The 17053-nt window shown below is 35.3% G+C and overlaps 1 protein-coding gene across 8 annotated transcripts in view; it reads right to left on the minus strand.

Annotated features, from left to right (window-relative positions):
* LOC150094955 (MAGUK scaffold protein DLG1-like) overlaps window positions 1–17053 on the minus strand; it is a 377157-nt gene that overhangs the window by 42782 nt on the left and 317322 nt on the right. For 2 of the 8 annotated variants that reach the window (XM_090411306.1, XM_090411310.1), the window contains exons 16-19: window positions 12430–12450; window positions 12254–12301; window positions 9114–9167; window positions 4900–4965 (exon numbers count right to left, since the gene is read on the minus strand). In XM_090411306.1, the coding sequence (XP_090267432.1) occupies window positions 4900–4965; window positions 9114–9167; window positions 12254–12301; window positions 12430–12450 (189 nt within the window). The remainder of the gene's footprint in view (window positions 1–4899; window positions 4966–9113; window positions 9168–12253; window positions 12302–12429; window positions 12451–17053) is intronic. The other 6 variants (XM_090411307.1, XM_090411309.1, XM_090411311.1 and 3 more) reach the window with 6 other exon arrangements.

The raw sequence follows: 17053 nt of genomic DNA on the forward strand, positions 1-17053 counted from the left end.
GTCCAGTGGAAGTGGTATGGAAAGCAAGACCCGTTTTTTTGTTCTCTTTTGTATTGTACGTCTTTTTGGTGTTCAGCCATGCGTATTTCTCCAGATCTTCCTGTCTGTCCTATGTAGCAAATCCTGCAAGAGCAATGGATTTTGTAGACTCCTGGTTTTTTAAGAGGATGATGAGGTGGTTTTGGTGGATGTAGGAATCTTGAGATTTTCTCCATAGGAAGGAAGGCTACTTTTATGTTGTGTTTGTTCATTAATTTGAACAAAATATAAGAAATGTTACAGATAAGCTAGCCAAATTAATGAACAAACACAACATAAAAGTAGCCTTCCTTCCTATGGAGAAAATCTCAAGATTCCTACATCCACCAAAACCACCTCATCATCCTCTTAAAAAACCAGGAGTCTACAAAATCCATTGCTCTTGCAGGATTTGCTACATAGGACAGACAGGAAGATCTGGAGAAATACGCATGGCTGAACACCAAAAAGACGTACAATACAAAAGAGAACAAAAAAACGGGTCTTGCTTTCCATACCACTTCCACTGGACACGATGTACTCTGGCATAAAACGACGATGTCATACATAGAAAACAACAGTTATATAAGAAAATTTAAAGAAGCTGCTAATATGCTAAAAAACCCAACCCAATGCAATAAAAATCAAGGTTTAATTCTCCATCAAGTGTGGTCAGCTCTAATAAAAAATCTACCTCAATCTGAGCTCGGACTGTATGAACGAGAACAAGAACACGTGACATCGACCAGTATTGTTCAACGTCAATAACGTTATATATCTGCATTCTGTTATTTGAGTTTTATGAATAGCCAGACGGTTATGATTTGTATTTATTAATTCTCTTGTTTAAACTTTAAGTTATACTATTTACCCCCTGAAGATGTAAACCCTACGATTTACGAAACTTGTCGGGAACTATTATTTCAGTGTTTTATATAACTGAATAATAAAAAAATGTGGTGTAATCACCGAAATATATCTTTTGAACCAATTAGCCACAGAAGTTTGCGCCTGCAATTACAGCCTCTGTAACTCAGCCAGTGTAGACAAAGCCCTTTGGTTGGAACCTCTGGTTCAATTCCCATCCATGATGTGAGGAACCTTTATCTGGTTTCTTTCAACTAAAGGTGAGTTAGTCAGACTCATTAAGGTAGAGGTTTTTTTTTTTTGTCCCTCAGAACAGGCAAACTAGTCCCATGAACACACACACAGATCTACAGTCATGAATACTTGACCTTAGAGGATGAAGCAGAGGAGTGATGAGCCAGCTGCATAAATTAGTTGTAAAACCCATCATTAGGGAAATCAACTAGTCCTAAGGGATGGATGAGAAGGGAAGAAGGAATGTAACATTTTAGATATAAGATTGCCAGAAGTAAAAACCTTTAAAAATTTAAGGGAAAACATTAGACTTGTAATAGCACATATAAAGGAAAGAAAAAGGAAATGATTTGGACATATATGCTTAGAAAAAGAGGAGATATAATAAAAGATGAGATCCCCAAGGGGAGGGAGAGAGCGAGAACATGCCCAAAAATGACTGCACAGAAATGTATGGAATGGGATTAAATTAAGCACTGGCAGCAGAGTGAATGGCAAATATTCATTCGCTTTGCTATGTAAAAGAGTAAAAGAAATTCAGTCAGTGCCAAATATATATATATATATATATGATTTCTTATACTGCAGCTAAATCTGATATTCACACATACGAGGGTGGCCTGAAAAGTTCTCGGCCTAACAATGAAAAAAACAAATTTATAATTTCAAAATTATTTTTATTTTTCAACATAATCTCCCTTAAGACTAATACATTTATTCCAACAATCCTCCAGCACCATTATCCTGTCCCTGTAGTGGTTCTCTGTAAGATCTGCATACCCCTCTACAGCTGCAATCACTTCTTGATTTGAAGAAAAACACTGACCAGTGAGGAAAAGTTTTAGTTTTGAGAAGAGGCAGAAGTCAGAGGGAACCAAATCTGGGGAATAGGGTGGATGTTCCAGCAATTCATAGTGCAGATCCCTTAATTGTCGCATTGCCAAAACACTTTTGTGGGCAGGTGCATTGTCCTGATGAAAGGCGATTTTTTTTTTTCTTCTGCAAACCAGGTCTTTTCTCATGAATTTTTTTCATCTAGTCTGGTTAAAAGATCGGAATAATATTCCCTGGTTATTGTTTTACCCTTTTCAAGATAATTAATAAACAAAACGCCTTTAGCATCTCAAAACACCGATGCCATGACCTTTCCTACTGATGGAACTAACTTTGTCTTCTTTGGCACTGTCCGGCTTCTGTTCACTGTTTTGACTGCTGTTTGGATTCTGGTGTGTAATGGTGAATCCAAGTCTCATCCATAGTAATAAATCGAAACACAAAATCAGTTTTATTCTTGTTAAAACGTTCTAAGCACTGTTCAGAGATTTTCATGCGAGTGCGTTTTTGATCTGCTGTGAGGAAGCGTGGCACCCATCTTGCGCAAAGCTTTTTCATTTGCAATTCTTCATGCAAAATATATCCTACATGTTCTTTTGAAATGCCTATAATCTCAGCAGTTTCATGCACTTTGACTCACTGGTCATCCAATACCATCTAGTATTGCACTTAATCAATGATTTCTGGTGTTGTTATACTTTTTGGACGTCCTTCACGTGAATCATCTTCAAGGCTGGTACAACCATGTTTAAACTCGGCAGCTCATTTCTTAATTGTCGAAAATGAAGGAGAAGAATGCCCATAAACTTTTATGTACTTCAAATGAATTTCTTTTGGCGTTAAACTTTCTTTTACAAAGAATTTTATTACCGCACGATGCTCAATTTTATTCATTTCAATGGATACAGACAGCACTTTAGCTTCAGACAGCTGTATAAAACAAACTACTTGATAGAATGACTTGCAATTTCACATGGATGCTTATGACAGATGTACCAACTTAGGAAAAAAAATCTTGCCGATAGTATTGCCAACTATGGTTGAGGCAGAGAACTTTTCAGACCACCCTTGTATAATTTTCAATTTCATTTTTTATGTATCTATTTAAACATTTGATCATCATAAAATTCCTATGTACCCTCAAAGGAGTGTACAGCACAGTATGATAATACGACATGTTTAAGTTTGCATTATTACTAGCTTCATACAATTTTCTCCAAATTAATCTGATATTTGTCAAGTCTCCAGCATTTTCAATCTTCTATCAAATCTACCACAATAATCTGGGTGTTTTTTTTTCTGGCATCCTTGCAACAAACATCTGTTTTGTTAGCTTTCCCCTCTCTCTCTCTCATTCTGTTTAAGTGACCATGCCACTTTAGGTTAGTGTTACTCACACATTCTTGAATATTAACAATGCCAAGTGGAAAATTATATACATATAGGCAAGTAGAGTTTCTGTTCAAGAAACCTTGAGAATTTAACAGCTAGGAAAAGCTAATTATATATCTTAATATAAAACTCCAAGGCCTCTATAGAACTTACTGCAGAACCAATTTAAAGCCTATTCTGAAAATTCAGATTTAACACTGGGACAGAAGCCCTAGTCAGTTTTCCCCACATCTTATTATTTGGAGGCCTTCTCCCAGTTATCTTTTTCCTTAACTAAAAGCACTTTTTTAGAATGTATGCCAACCCAAAATTCTAGAAATATGTACTTTATTTTAAAGGTGTTTTTTAATGGTTGAGATACAATTTTGACACTCTCCACAAGTTTGCCCCTAGACATTGCCTTAGTCAGGTGGTGGTCCTGTTTGGATGTGCGTTATGTAAATGAATGGAAAAGAAGATGGGCTTGAAGATTTCTAACGAATGAGTGAATAATGAAGTTGCCTGTTTTGGCAAAAGCAGACAGCAACAGCTATTATCTTTAAGAAAGAAAGCACTATGAAGTAACAATATAGGTAAATACTTTTTTCTTAGTTATACTATGTTATAATATAATATAATATAGTGATGCACCTTTCTGGCAATCGTATAGCAAAAGTATGTAAGTTCTTTTCTCTGATATTCTAGGTCTAGCTACTCACTGATGAGACCTCAAAAAAAAAAAGGTTGAAACTGGTCTGGGTAGTGACCTCTTCATAATGTAAAAACAGTACTACATCTCCTAAGAGCTGTGTGTTTTTACATTATGAGAAAATATCAAGAACAGTGAGGGATCTTGCTCCACCTTTGCAACGAGTTGCCGTGGTGTGGCACTACCAAGTGGTCACTTACGCTTGGATACGCTGACAGTTTGTCGGCATGAAACGTTACAGATCGTAGTTTTTGATCTTAGTTTCGCTTACTGGCTGATAAACAATAAGGGATTTTTATCCCCTTAACATAGGTAAATACTTTTTTATTTTATTATTTTATATCCTTTAAATCTCCAGTACTATTCCTGCTAATAAAGAATAGTACTGGCACCCCCCCCCCCCTTTTTTTTTTTTTTAAACACACACAAGCACTGAGAAAATTATTGTTTTTATTTTATTGAACTGATAAACAAACTGAATCAAAAGAGCAAAAACAACATACACCATTTCAATAATAATATACTTCTTTATGACTTAAAGTGATTTGATGCTGTCAAATGGAAAAATTTAGCAAGTAACTAATGAGCAAATCAGAAAAGACAGTGACAGATAATAGGTATAAGAATACCTCATGTATTATGTAATGCATTCACCTTCCAGGAAAAATATTCGATTTTTCTCTCATATACTATTAGCACTGCTTAGGGCAGTATTTATCACATAGTTAGAACCACTGGTATTCATGATATTAAGTGCAATTTCTTAGCCAAATTACTGTAATTACTCAAATGTCTTTTCAGAAAACCTGCACACTTTAAATATTTTAGAAACAGCAGAAAAAAAAAAAGTTTAGAATAAAACTTACTTTCCTGTTGGGTTACTGCCTCATAGGACAATACCGGTTCATCAGGACCACCTAAAGAAAGAACATCTATACTAATTAAATCAATAAAATGCATTTAATCAAAATTTTTTAAAAAATGTATTAAAATGTGAAATATGACATTAATAAAAGGCCAATCACACACACACTACTTACTTTTAAGTTAAGAAATCAATCCAGAAAAAACAAGAAGTGCTTTTGCATATATCAGCTATTACTACCTGCCTATTCTCTTAGTGCCCTGCGGCATATTATTAACACCAGAACTCCATGGAGATCAAAAGACTCATTGTTGGAGGTATACACACTGTTACACCCAAAACTATTCAAAACCTTGCTTTAAACTCCTTCAACATATCTGCATTCACCATACTGCCAGACAATGCATTCCACTTACCAACCACCCAATTTCAAACCTCCCACTTTGCAACTCGTATGGACAAGTATGTGGGACTAACAGTTCCACATACTTGCTCACTCATACAATCTGTTCAAGTCCTACTGTAAGGTCATAACATCTGCTTGATTCCTCATCACTCTCCCCAGTTTTGCATCATCTGCAAAAGTTGTATATCTTCAGTTAAACCTATCCCAACATCATTAATATACAAATTAAATAACAATGGTCCCAAAACAGAAACCTGCAGCACACCACTAGAGACTTTGTTCTTCTGGAATACCACACCCAATAAACAACTTGCTGATACCTATCTGACAGCCACTGTCTCTCCAAATCACTAATCCAGCATCCAATCACATCTGTTCCAAATTTAGTTACCAGCTTTTGGTGTGGGCAATCCATCAAAAGCCTTTGCAAAATCTAAGTATGTCACTGTATATGCATTTCCCTTATCCAATACATTTGTCACTTTGTTATAATACATAATTAAATTTGTAAAAAACATTATCTCCCTTTAACAAACCCATGGTGATGAGCACAGAATACCATTGTTATAAAGCAACTTCTGTATCCAAACTCTCTCTCCAACGCCTTAACTATAAAACTCCAGATATACAGATTGGCCTATAATTTGTAACCTTAGCTTTATCCTACCTTTGGAAAATGGAACAATTTTACCCACTCTTTTGGGACTTGTACTGTCATAAGACTCTTAAACAGGTAGATCAGGCTGATGCCAACTCCCTGGAACATTTCTTGAAGACATGGTGATAAGTCATCAAGTCCTACTGCCTTATTGACACTGAGCTTACTTAATTCCTCATATACCTTTTGCATGTTCACCAGTAAGTCTTGTGCCATTTCCTCTACACGTGAGCTTTTTCTGATTTCATACCGAGGATAAAACGCCCTGATGAAATGCTCATTGAATACCTTGACAACGTCCTGTGCAGCAGCAGTTACCTACCACTTTCATCCATTAACATCATCTTGCCATAGTCATTCTTCTGCCACACTTGCCACATATTGAAAAAACTCCTTAGGATTTTCTTGGCCTGATTTGCTTATTTCTGCTCCTACTTTACTTTTGCTGTCCTTATCAAATGAGTAACTTTCTGGCCTGCTCTTTATACTCTTCATGCAAATGATTATTACTATTCTTCAGCTTGTGGTGCTTCCATTCACAGTGCCTTCTTTCATATTTCATGCTTAATCCCTTCATTCATCCATTTGACACCTATCTTCTCCTCACACAGCTCTGCCAGCATACCACTCATGATTCTTGCTTTCCATCTCAACTCATCATAACATCTTAATCCTTTCTCAGTGCTCTTTCACTCCATTAAGGTTCTAACATGAACAATGAAGACTATCATCAGGCTGGTGTTGCAGACCATGCACTGGATACTACTCATAGGATTATCTTGAAAAAAAAAAACACTATGCTCCATCAATAGTAATTTAGAAAGAAAGAAATTTTGGGAATCAACTGAATTTAAATAAATATGGATACAAGAACTTCTCAAAATTTGGGAAACATTAATCTTTAAACATCCCAAGTTACGACCTACACCTCCTACAGACACCCCACCAAAATAGGACTAGTGTTATATCTATGTGTTTCACTTAGTATTGTGTTGCCTTTGTATACATGTATTACACACATTAGTTTGTACTCCTTGAAGATGTCTCAGTGACAGACACAATATTGGAAGAATTAAAATAGTCTTTTAATCCAATGCTGTACGCATTCCATTAAACTACCAATATGATGCCCTCCCATCACTTTAGCATTAAACAGACAGATACAGATTATTCATGGTGAAAGATAGTAAGCAAGGAAGGCAACAAATCAAGTCAAAACTATGTTTATCTATACAATTAAATTGGTTGACCTTTTCATATTTATGTCAAGATACAAGAGTAATACCAATTGCATTGCAGTCTTGCTCTACTGCAAGAAAAGATCACTGCAATGCTCACCAGTCCAGATGCTTCTAATGCCACCATCAGTTCATTACAATAAGAGAACTCAGTGATACCTGGGATTTGGTCTATTCTCTCAGACATTTCAGAAGCATCTACCCAAAAAGAATTCTTAAAAATTAAGCATATCAAAAGTTCTAAATCCCAGCTGCAAACCTCTTCCTACCATGGTGAATCTGTTTTCAAAAAGGCTTAACAAAGATGCTGTCAGTGCACTAAGCCTTGGCTACAATTTTGCCATAGCACTAAAAGCAGTGAGAGTACACAACTCACTGATTTCAGTGAGACCCAGGCAAAACTATTTTATGCTTGGTCCCACTATCACAATATGCAAAATTTACCCATATCACTCTACTAGAAACTGCCCTTTCAAGAATTTTACATCTTCATTTTGGTAAGTAAACTTTTAAATAAACTGTAAATAAATTCAGTGTTAATAGAGTAGCAAGCTTGATAATATGTTGCTATGTATATTATGGGAATGTTTCAAGGAGTAAACACCAGCCTTGACATTTTTTTAATTCTCTGTGAGAATCAGCATGGATTTTTAGGGAAGGTCAAGGTTTAACAATTTTCTGACTCCATGGAGGTTGGATGTTAATAAGTATTGGACAATGAAAGATGCATATGCAGTAATATATTTAGATTTTACAAAGGCCTTTGATCAACCTCAACATGATGAGTTGGTTTTTCATTTGAAGTAGATAACACAGAATAGTGAGCTGGATGGGAAATCAGTTGTGTGATGGGTATCAGTAAGCAGTGTGTAGGGAATCATTGTCCTAGAAGAGGAAAGTCACTAGTGGCAGCCACAGAAGTTGGTTTTAGAGCCATTGTTATTTAATGTATAGGTTAATGATATTGAGAAAATTATTTAATTGGGGATATGCACTTGTTTTCTGAGGATCTGAAAAGACTATTCATGGGAAAAAGCATGCGGGACTCAACTCAATATTGAGATATGCAAAAAAACTATAAAATTTAGAAGGCAAGGATGAGATGCTATGCATTCAATTATTGAGAACATACTGAAGACAGGAGATGAGTGGGGACAGGGAATGATAGAAGATAAAGACCTTAAATTCAGAGATATACCACTAGAATTCTGAACAGCAAAATGGATACAGCAATGAAAAACAACACTCAATGATTGGCCTAGTGGTCAGCATACTTGCTCTTCTACCAATAGGCTCTGGTTCGACATCTGCTGTAGGCATGGATGTTTGTTAATATCTTTAGGTCGGAGATGAATTTTCATCCCATGTGAGAACACCATTCTGCTGATTATTTGAGTGGCTTGAAAGTTCTATATTTGATCTAGAGTGGATAATATAAATAAATAATTAATTAAAATAAAAATAGAAAAAATTATTAGCCCACCCACAGTACTAATGCACTATAGGCTGATGACCATTCATGGGTGGGTGTCACACAAAAACAATGATGTGTAAAAATAAACAAGTTCCACTGTATACAAGTGGCCTTGAATACGATGCATATTTCATTGCCTGGTTTATGAGATGAAAAAATTTTGGAAAGGACCTAGAGAAGAGTAACCAAGGCAGTGTCAGATCTCCAGAATGTTGAATTAAAGAAACTATATTTTTATTTAATCCTTTATCCACATCCTTTCAAGTATGTATAATGGATGTGTGCTTTGCATTACGAGATACTAAAGTAATTAATATGAAATCACTAGCCTCTATATACAAGCAGCCTAGTCATGCTTTGTTTGCTTACAGTTGGATAAAAACAAGAATATAATATCTTGGCATCTTTAATTTAATTTATAAACAAGCGAAAAACTTACAACATCCAGAATGTTGGGTATGAAGATAGACTGATGGAACACCACTTGCAGCACCTGGTGAATAGGAAGAGACAGGGCAGTAAGGCTAAAACTTAATGCAAAATAAATTCTTCATTAGAGCAGAAAGAGACAGGGAGGGGGGGTAGAACAATAGCACACACTTGGAAGCTGTATAAGGAGGATGTAAGGAGAAGGAGTGAGGAGCAGATTTCTTACTTGGAGAGTAGAAGGTGAGTACAAACTATAATTGACTTATAATCACTTATTACAATGGCCACTCCATTAATCCTATTATATTACTTTGATTCCTGGTGTTTGGTCATAAATTTTTCTTTTAAGGTTACATGGTGGTCAGCATTCATAGTGAAAAATTTATGGAGACACAACACACATGTTAGTATAATTACTTTACTTATAATTAAGAAAATAATATTTAACATTTTGACCTCTGTATTGAGGTCATCATCAAGAAAACATACATACGTACAGGACACAAGCTACATGGCACTACACAAAAGTAAGATGAAACCAAATGCTTTGTTAATCATTTACCTAGTCTGACCTCTATGACATATCACTGTGTGTGTGTGTGAGAGAGGGGGGGGGGGAGAATAAAGTAGGAATTGTTGATGTTTTTTGATATATTTCTTTAACAAATGGAGATTACAATCTTTGGTAAAGCCGTTATGAGGGAGATTATTCCAGAAAGCAGAGGTGAATGGACTAAAAGAGAAGTCATTTTTTAGATTTGAAGCCAGACAGTAAGTGGATGTCAGCCAGTTCATCAGAACACTGCCCATGAAAATATCTACACGAGGCTTAAAGAACAAATGGAATGCCTATGAGAGAGTGATTAGAATAAAATTTGTGAGAGGAATGCATTCTTTATAGTACCAAGTACTTTTCTTTTTTCTTCTTCTTCTTTTTTTTTTTTTTTTTTGAGGAGGGGGGGGGGGATAGCAGAAGTTTGGTGCACCACCCAAATGTGCAGTAGAATTGAGATTTATATCATGTAAGTAGTTGTAGTTGGAGGGTGAAGAGGATATGGATGTGATATTTTTGTGTCAGGAAAGGTCAAATTAGTCTAAGAAAAATATAATTTTGTCTGAAGAAGTTGGTTCTCGTAGACAGGCTTATACGTTGGTTATGCATTTCTAAATCACTTAGGGAATTGAAACAACATAGATCCGAATATAAATTAAATTACACTTTAATAAATATTTCCGATATTTCGGCAATGTCACATTGCCAATTTCAAAGGGAACTTACAAAAAGGCAGGTGCACACAGGCACTACAATACAGTAACCGAGAATGAAGATATGAAGCTATCGTTCTCCTAGAAGTCCTGATGGTGCCCTCTGGCAGGCTAAGTAGGTGTTCTTGGCCGTTGGGCTGAAGGTCTGCTGATGTATGCCTCCCAAATTTGGGGCAGTCACATACAACCAAATTTGTTGAGGTTTGGAGAGTTTCTTAGGGCTGAGGCTGATTCCATAAATAATCTTTCAAATTTGTATTTGCTCCGGTGTATTACTGTAGCTTTCTTCCACCGTATTCTGTGGCATGTATCCAGAGCATGGTCTGCAAGACCAGAATGGTTGTACTTGTGTTCAGAAATTCTGATATTCGCTGTCCTGCCTGTTTGGCCAAAGTATGACAGTTTACAACTGCAAGGGACCTGGTATACACCAGGTAGGTCTAGGGGAAGTGGTTGGTCTTTGGTGGAGCGGATAAGGGATCCCAATTTTCTGTAAGGCCTGTAACAGGAGGTGAGGTCATGTTTTGTTAGAATTTTGGTAATTTTTTCCGAGGTGCCTCGGATGTAGGGGATGGTGATGGATTTAGAATAATCTTTGTTGTGGAGGGGGGGGGCTGTGGTTTGTAGGTTTTAATATTTTTTTGGATTTTGTTGGAGGGGTAGCCATTGGCTGAGAAAGTGTTGAGGATGTGATTTAGTTCAGTGTTAAGGGCCATGTCATTAGAACAGATTAGCTTAGCCCTGTTGTATAGTGTTTTCACCACTCCATATTGTTGTGAGGGGGAGGGGGATTGTTGGTGAATGTATCTGCCTGTATGGGTGGGTTTTCTATAAACTGAGAAAACCAAGGTTCCATCAGGCTGGTGGGTGATTAGTGTGTCTAGGAAAGGGAGGCAGTTGTTTTCCTCTTTTTCCAGGGTGAACTTGATTCTGGCGTGTTGGTTGTTTAAGTGTGTAAGGAAGGAGAGGAGTGTTTCAGAGCCATGTGGCCAAATAACGAACACATCATCAACGTAGCGAAGCCATATGGTTGGTTTTTGTGGGGCAGAGGCTAAGGCTTTTTCCTCAAAGGTCTCCATAAAGAAATTGGCCAAGGGTGGGGAGAGTGGTGAACTCTCCATTTTCACTATCCACTAACTCTACATTCAAACTGTACTTTGCATATTTGGCTTGAACAGCTACAAATTATTCACAGTCTAATGAATGCATATAACACACTTTATTCTGACTAAAATCAAAACAGAGGTTCAACAGAGATAAAGCAGGCACCTTCTCAAATCACACGGTCAGTCAGTTTTATTGCCCTTTTTCTTATGGTTGTTAAATATACTCTTTTCACACATGAACACATTAAATCTTAAAGTTAATTAACTAAAAATTGTCTATTTTTTTTTTTAGTTACGTGGTTCCCACCCACAAAAGGTTATTTGTAAATCTATAGTACATTTTGTACCATAGGGATTTTTTTAATTAATTTATTTTTGAATAGTCTGGAAACCCTCCTCTAAAGACCAAACAGAGAACTTTTTCAAGCAACTTCAGAATTTCAATAAGCTGGGTGGTGGTTGTCTCACACTAGGAGATGAAATTCATTTCCCACCTAAAGACAATCACAAACATTCATGCCCATGGCAAGATTTGAACCTATGACCTGTTGGGTGGAGAGCAGGTGCACTAACAACTCAGCCAACCAAGCTTGCAAATTCCTTAAATATTCCTCTCTAATGGTCAACCACTTTATTGTTTTACTACACCTGAAAATTCCAGTTTAGAAAATGAGATAGAAACAATAAAAAAAAAAAAAAAAAAAAGAAGAAGCAATATTTAAGAATGCCATTATACACACATTCAATTATTACAGCTATAGAAAAAAAAAGTACTCACGAACACTTCCAGCTTCACTATCGCTAGTGTTTGAGATGTTTGGAGTTTCTGGAAATTTAAAAACATAGTCCAAACTATAATGAAGTGCATAAATAAATAAATCTTTAAGAATAAAGCATCTTAAAGAAAATAATATTTATAGAAATTCAAAAAATGGACTTAAGTTTTCAACTAACCTTTAGTTGGGGATCCTTCTCCTTAGAAAAGCAAAATGACAAATAACAAAAATGTTAGTAAAGGCACAAAAATAACATTCAATTAATAGTAACCAGTTTGCTAACTAAAGAAGAGAAAGTTAAGTAATTAAATTCAGTATATCATGCATTTATTTTTGAAGCTTAAGACAAAAGAGATAGCAGATAGGCATAAATATTTACATGAAGTAATTAGGCAATTTTAAAATTTGCTTGGCCATTATTTCAAAGTTATAAGTTCTGCACCATTTTTATATTGCTTAAAAATGTTACTGTTATTTATTATCTTCTAATATTAATATAAGCATACCTCAAAATAAGAGGAACAATTTTATAACAGTGCAAGTAGAAATATCACAAATGTATGAAATCGTGCTATTAAAATCAAAGATCATAAAAACATAACAGGTCACTACATAAACCCATGAGTATAGCTAACTAAATAATGATAAAGGAAAGCAAGGTAACATTATTTCCATAAAAAAACTATTTTAGATAGTTATTGTAACTACCTAAAATGAGTTTTTTTTTTTTTTTTAATGAAAATAATGCTACTTTCTTAAGTGAAAGAGAAAAGCAAGGAAGACCATACATACAAGTGCTAATTTTGGATCAAAACTGAGTGGCAGCTATTAAATGAAAGCTTTTTCGTAAAGAAGAGCTCTCATCAACCTATGTCTCTTTCACTGCGCCACATTTTTACCAATAATTGACTCATTAGGAAGGAGACAAAGCTTCCCTTTCTTCCCTATAAGAATACAGGGAAGGATTTTCTTATAAGAACTAAAGGAATAGTTTTTATAGTGGATGATCTGACTGAATTTCATTTAAAATAGTTGACACTATGGAACTTTTTTTTTTTTTGTTAATTTGTTATAGTAATTTAGTTCACAATAATGATGATGTTTACTACAGCAAGAACTCATTGGTTTCCAGCACATGTTTTTTTTTTTTGTAGCCTTTTATTTTATAACTGTCCATTTTGATCATGAAGCAGAAAGGTTCACCAAATAGCTTTATATTTGGTGAACCTCTCATTATATTATTTATTTGTGGTTAAAACTTGAACTCCAGAATTAATACCCATTTTTATCATATTTACCACTTTTCATACTCAATGCAGTACCCAATTTACAGAATGAAAAACAGTTTAGATTCAATACATCCTCAAAGTAGAAGGATAAATTAAGCCATCGTGCTATCATTCCGTTACATTCATTTCACTTCTTTTGAAAATAATGGAGAATGTTGTCCACAGTCATTTGAAGGCCCACCCATGATATGAATGAATATACTATGGGTTTACAAAAATCTTTCATGGGTGGGAGCCACACGAACATAATAATAAATGAATGAATCTGTATCAATATGGATTTTACTAGTTCACAGCATATATGTTTGCCAACATTTTGTTCACCTATGGACAAGTCATGGCAAGGTCTGGAGAAACTCATGGATACTCTCCATATCCAGGGGGATCTCATCAGGTCTGGCACAAAGACATGCTTTGCAATCTTATGCTCTACTGACCATACTTATCATTAGATTGCCAATTTCCTCTGTGGTCATTCATTATGCACCATAATATGGCTTACTCTCTTTTGATTTTATCACAAATGTTGGAGTGCACCCAGAACCACTTCTTCCCATTTCTTTCTCTTATTCATAAATTATCTTCTCTCATTAACTGTAAATCTGATTAGTAATTCTGCTTAAGATAACACCATTCCTTAAGACAGGAGTTTGACAAACTCTGTCAGTGCGCAAAGATACACGAGGACAACCATGTTTACTTCAAACTATCAAAACAGTAAATTTTTATTTCATGCAAGAAAGACCATACCTCTTTGAAAATCTCATTTTGTAAATGGATGTATCCCTAATCTTTTTTTTTTTTTTTTGCATAAGCAATCATACCTACAGTCTCCTCCATTTCCAAAAAACAAAGTATAATTTTCTTCTCCTACTATACAAATTGTAAATCTGCCTTAACTAAGAATACATTCTCACATTAGCTGTGCACTAAAATCATTCTAAAATGTTTAATTCTATCCAGAAGAGGACAATCCAGTTAAATGACAACCTCTCACAGCATCACTCCAGTCAGACATTCTGCTTATGCCTCTTCTATGGATGCTACTCTTCTGCTACTCCATCACTTTCCTTTAAGTCTCTAAACACAGAAACAGCTGCTGTCAACATCTGTCCAGCTTCAAGCCAACTGAAACACATTCTCATTTTATCGCTCTATCTACCTCGTACCAATTATCTCTAAGGACAACAACAACTTCTGGTTAAAAAAAAAAAAAAAAAAAAAAACTTATGCACAGGGTTCTTTTTTCTTAATTGCTTGCCCATATATGGCACTAATGTGCTATAGGTTTAAGGGTTGTAAACTGATTACACATTAGTATCATCCATGATGCTAATACATAATAAGTACATTAGTTCCAGAAGATGTGATGAGATAAGCGTTAGATTAATCAGAAGCTCCGCACTTAAGACCAAAAAGTTACTCCCCCTCAACCACACACAGTCTACACAAGGCTTCCAAATAAACAGGGTAGTGATGGTTTTGCACTAAGCAATGAAAATCACTCTCTCTCTCTCTGAATCCCATCTATGAAAGGTTGTAAACCTATCATACATTTAGTACTGTATAGGTAGGCTCAGGAATTCAGCAGTTCTGCTCAAGACCAAACATAGTATATTTTCAAGTCAACCAATTAGCAAGGTGATAGTTTCACATCAGGTGATTAAAAGCATCTCCCAGTAGGATTCAAAGCCGCAATCTATTGACAATCATTTATGCTAATTAGGATTTGAGTCCTCAGCTCGCAAGTTGAAGAACAGAGACAATATTTTGCATAATAACTAGGTTGGCATGCTAGAAGGCTCAGTAGTGAGAAATTTATTTCCCATGTTTTCCCAGAGAAAGTGTCATAAGCAGTGAAAAACATCAAGTCAATGGAAAAGATGTCAGTGATTGAAATCCCCCCCCCCCCTCAGGAAACATGACATGCTGACTGACTTTTAAGAGATTCATCACTTGATTCATGCCCTCTCTATAAATCTTACTATAATTCCTCTATAATCTACTCTTTCCCCTTCAATATATCCTATTCCTCCTATGGGCTTAAATTTGGAAGAAGACTAGTTCAGAAGCCTTAAGGTAGCAATCCTAACAATGAACTATTCCATCGTCAGGCTGGTCCCCTGACATGGAGAACATAATTCTACTAGTAAGCTGACAGAAAAAGATAATCGGAATTGAATCTATAGGAATCGACCCTGGAATGGAAAAGGTAAAACAAAATTGGAAACGACAAAATATAATACACATAGCAAACTGGAATGTAAGAGGAATAGCATATAAAGAAATAGAATTAGACCAATTATTAAATGAAAGAAATTTTAAAATAGCAGTAATCACTGAAACAAAAAAGAAAATAAAAGGAACCATGAGAACTGAAAATTTTAATGTGATATACAGTGGAGTTGACAGAGACCAAAGAGCACAAGCAGGAGTCATGATTTGGATTCATAACTTCTTTTCAAAACAGTTAAAACATTATAAATTATGGAATGAAAGAATAATAGAAGCTAGAATAAAAATAGATAGAGGCTATTTAACAATAATTGGTTTATATGCCCCAGAAGAGGGAAGAGAACAAGATAATATTGATTTTTATAATCAGCTACAAAACATATATAATAAAATAAATAAAAATGATTACGTAATTTTAGCAGGAGACTTAAATGAAAGAATTGGAAACATGAAAATTAATAATAATATAGGAATACATGGAGAACATACTCTAAACAGGAATGGTAAAAAATTGTTTGACTTTGTAGTTTATAATAACCTAAAAATAATGAATTCCTTCTATAAACATAAAGACATACATAAATATACTTGGGCAGCAAGAGGATGGAAATCAATATTAGATTACTTTATGCTAAATGAAAAGACATCGAAATTTTCATTAGATGTTAGAGTTCACAGAGGATATGAAATAAGCAGTGACCACTTTCTTGTTAAAATAAAATTAAGATTACCACCTAAATGGCTACAAGTAACAAGAACAGAAAGAAAAATTGAAACATTTGTTTATAAAACTAGAGTATTGAATGACACAAATGTCATCATCATCATCAAATTCCTGCCATGTACCCTCAAGGGGTGTACAGGATATGATAGTACTACATGAAAAAAATTACATCATTATTAATTTCCTATCTACAATTTTCCTCCAAATCAGTCTGTTACTTGTCAAGACTCCAACATTATCAGATCTTATATTTCTATCGTCTAAAGCACTTTGTACCATATCAATCCACCTATATCTTGGTCTTCCTCAGGGTCGTTTTGCTGCCAACCTGGCAGAGAACACATGTTTTGCTAATCTTTCCTCGTCCATTCTGTTTAAGTGACCATACCACCTGAGATTAGCTCTGCTAATGCATTCCTGGATGCTGACAATGTCAAGTTCTTTCCTAATTTCCTCGTTTTTAATATGATATTGCCATTGATGCCATCTGTTCATGCCTATAATCTTTCTCAGGACTCTCATATCTGTGGTCTCTAGTCTTTCGTCAAGTGTTT

The sequence above is a fragment of the Typopeltis vanoorti genome, chromosome 21 (assembly GCF_054136105.1).
Source record: "Typopeltis vanoorti isolate ZY-2024b chromosome 21, IOZ_Tvanoo_1.0, whole genome shotgun sequence".
NCBI lineage: Eukaryota > Metazoa > Arthropoda > Arachnida > Uropygi > Thelyphonidae > Typopeltis > Typopeltis vanoorti.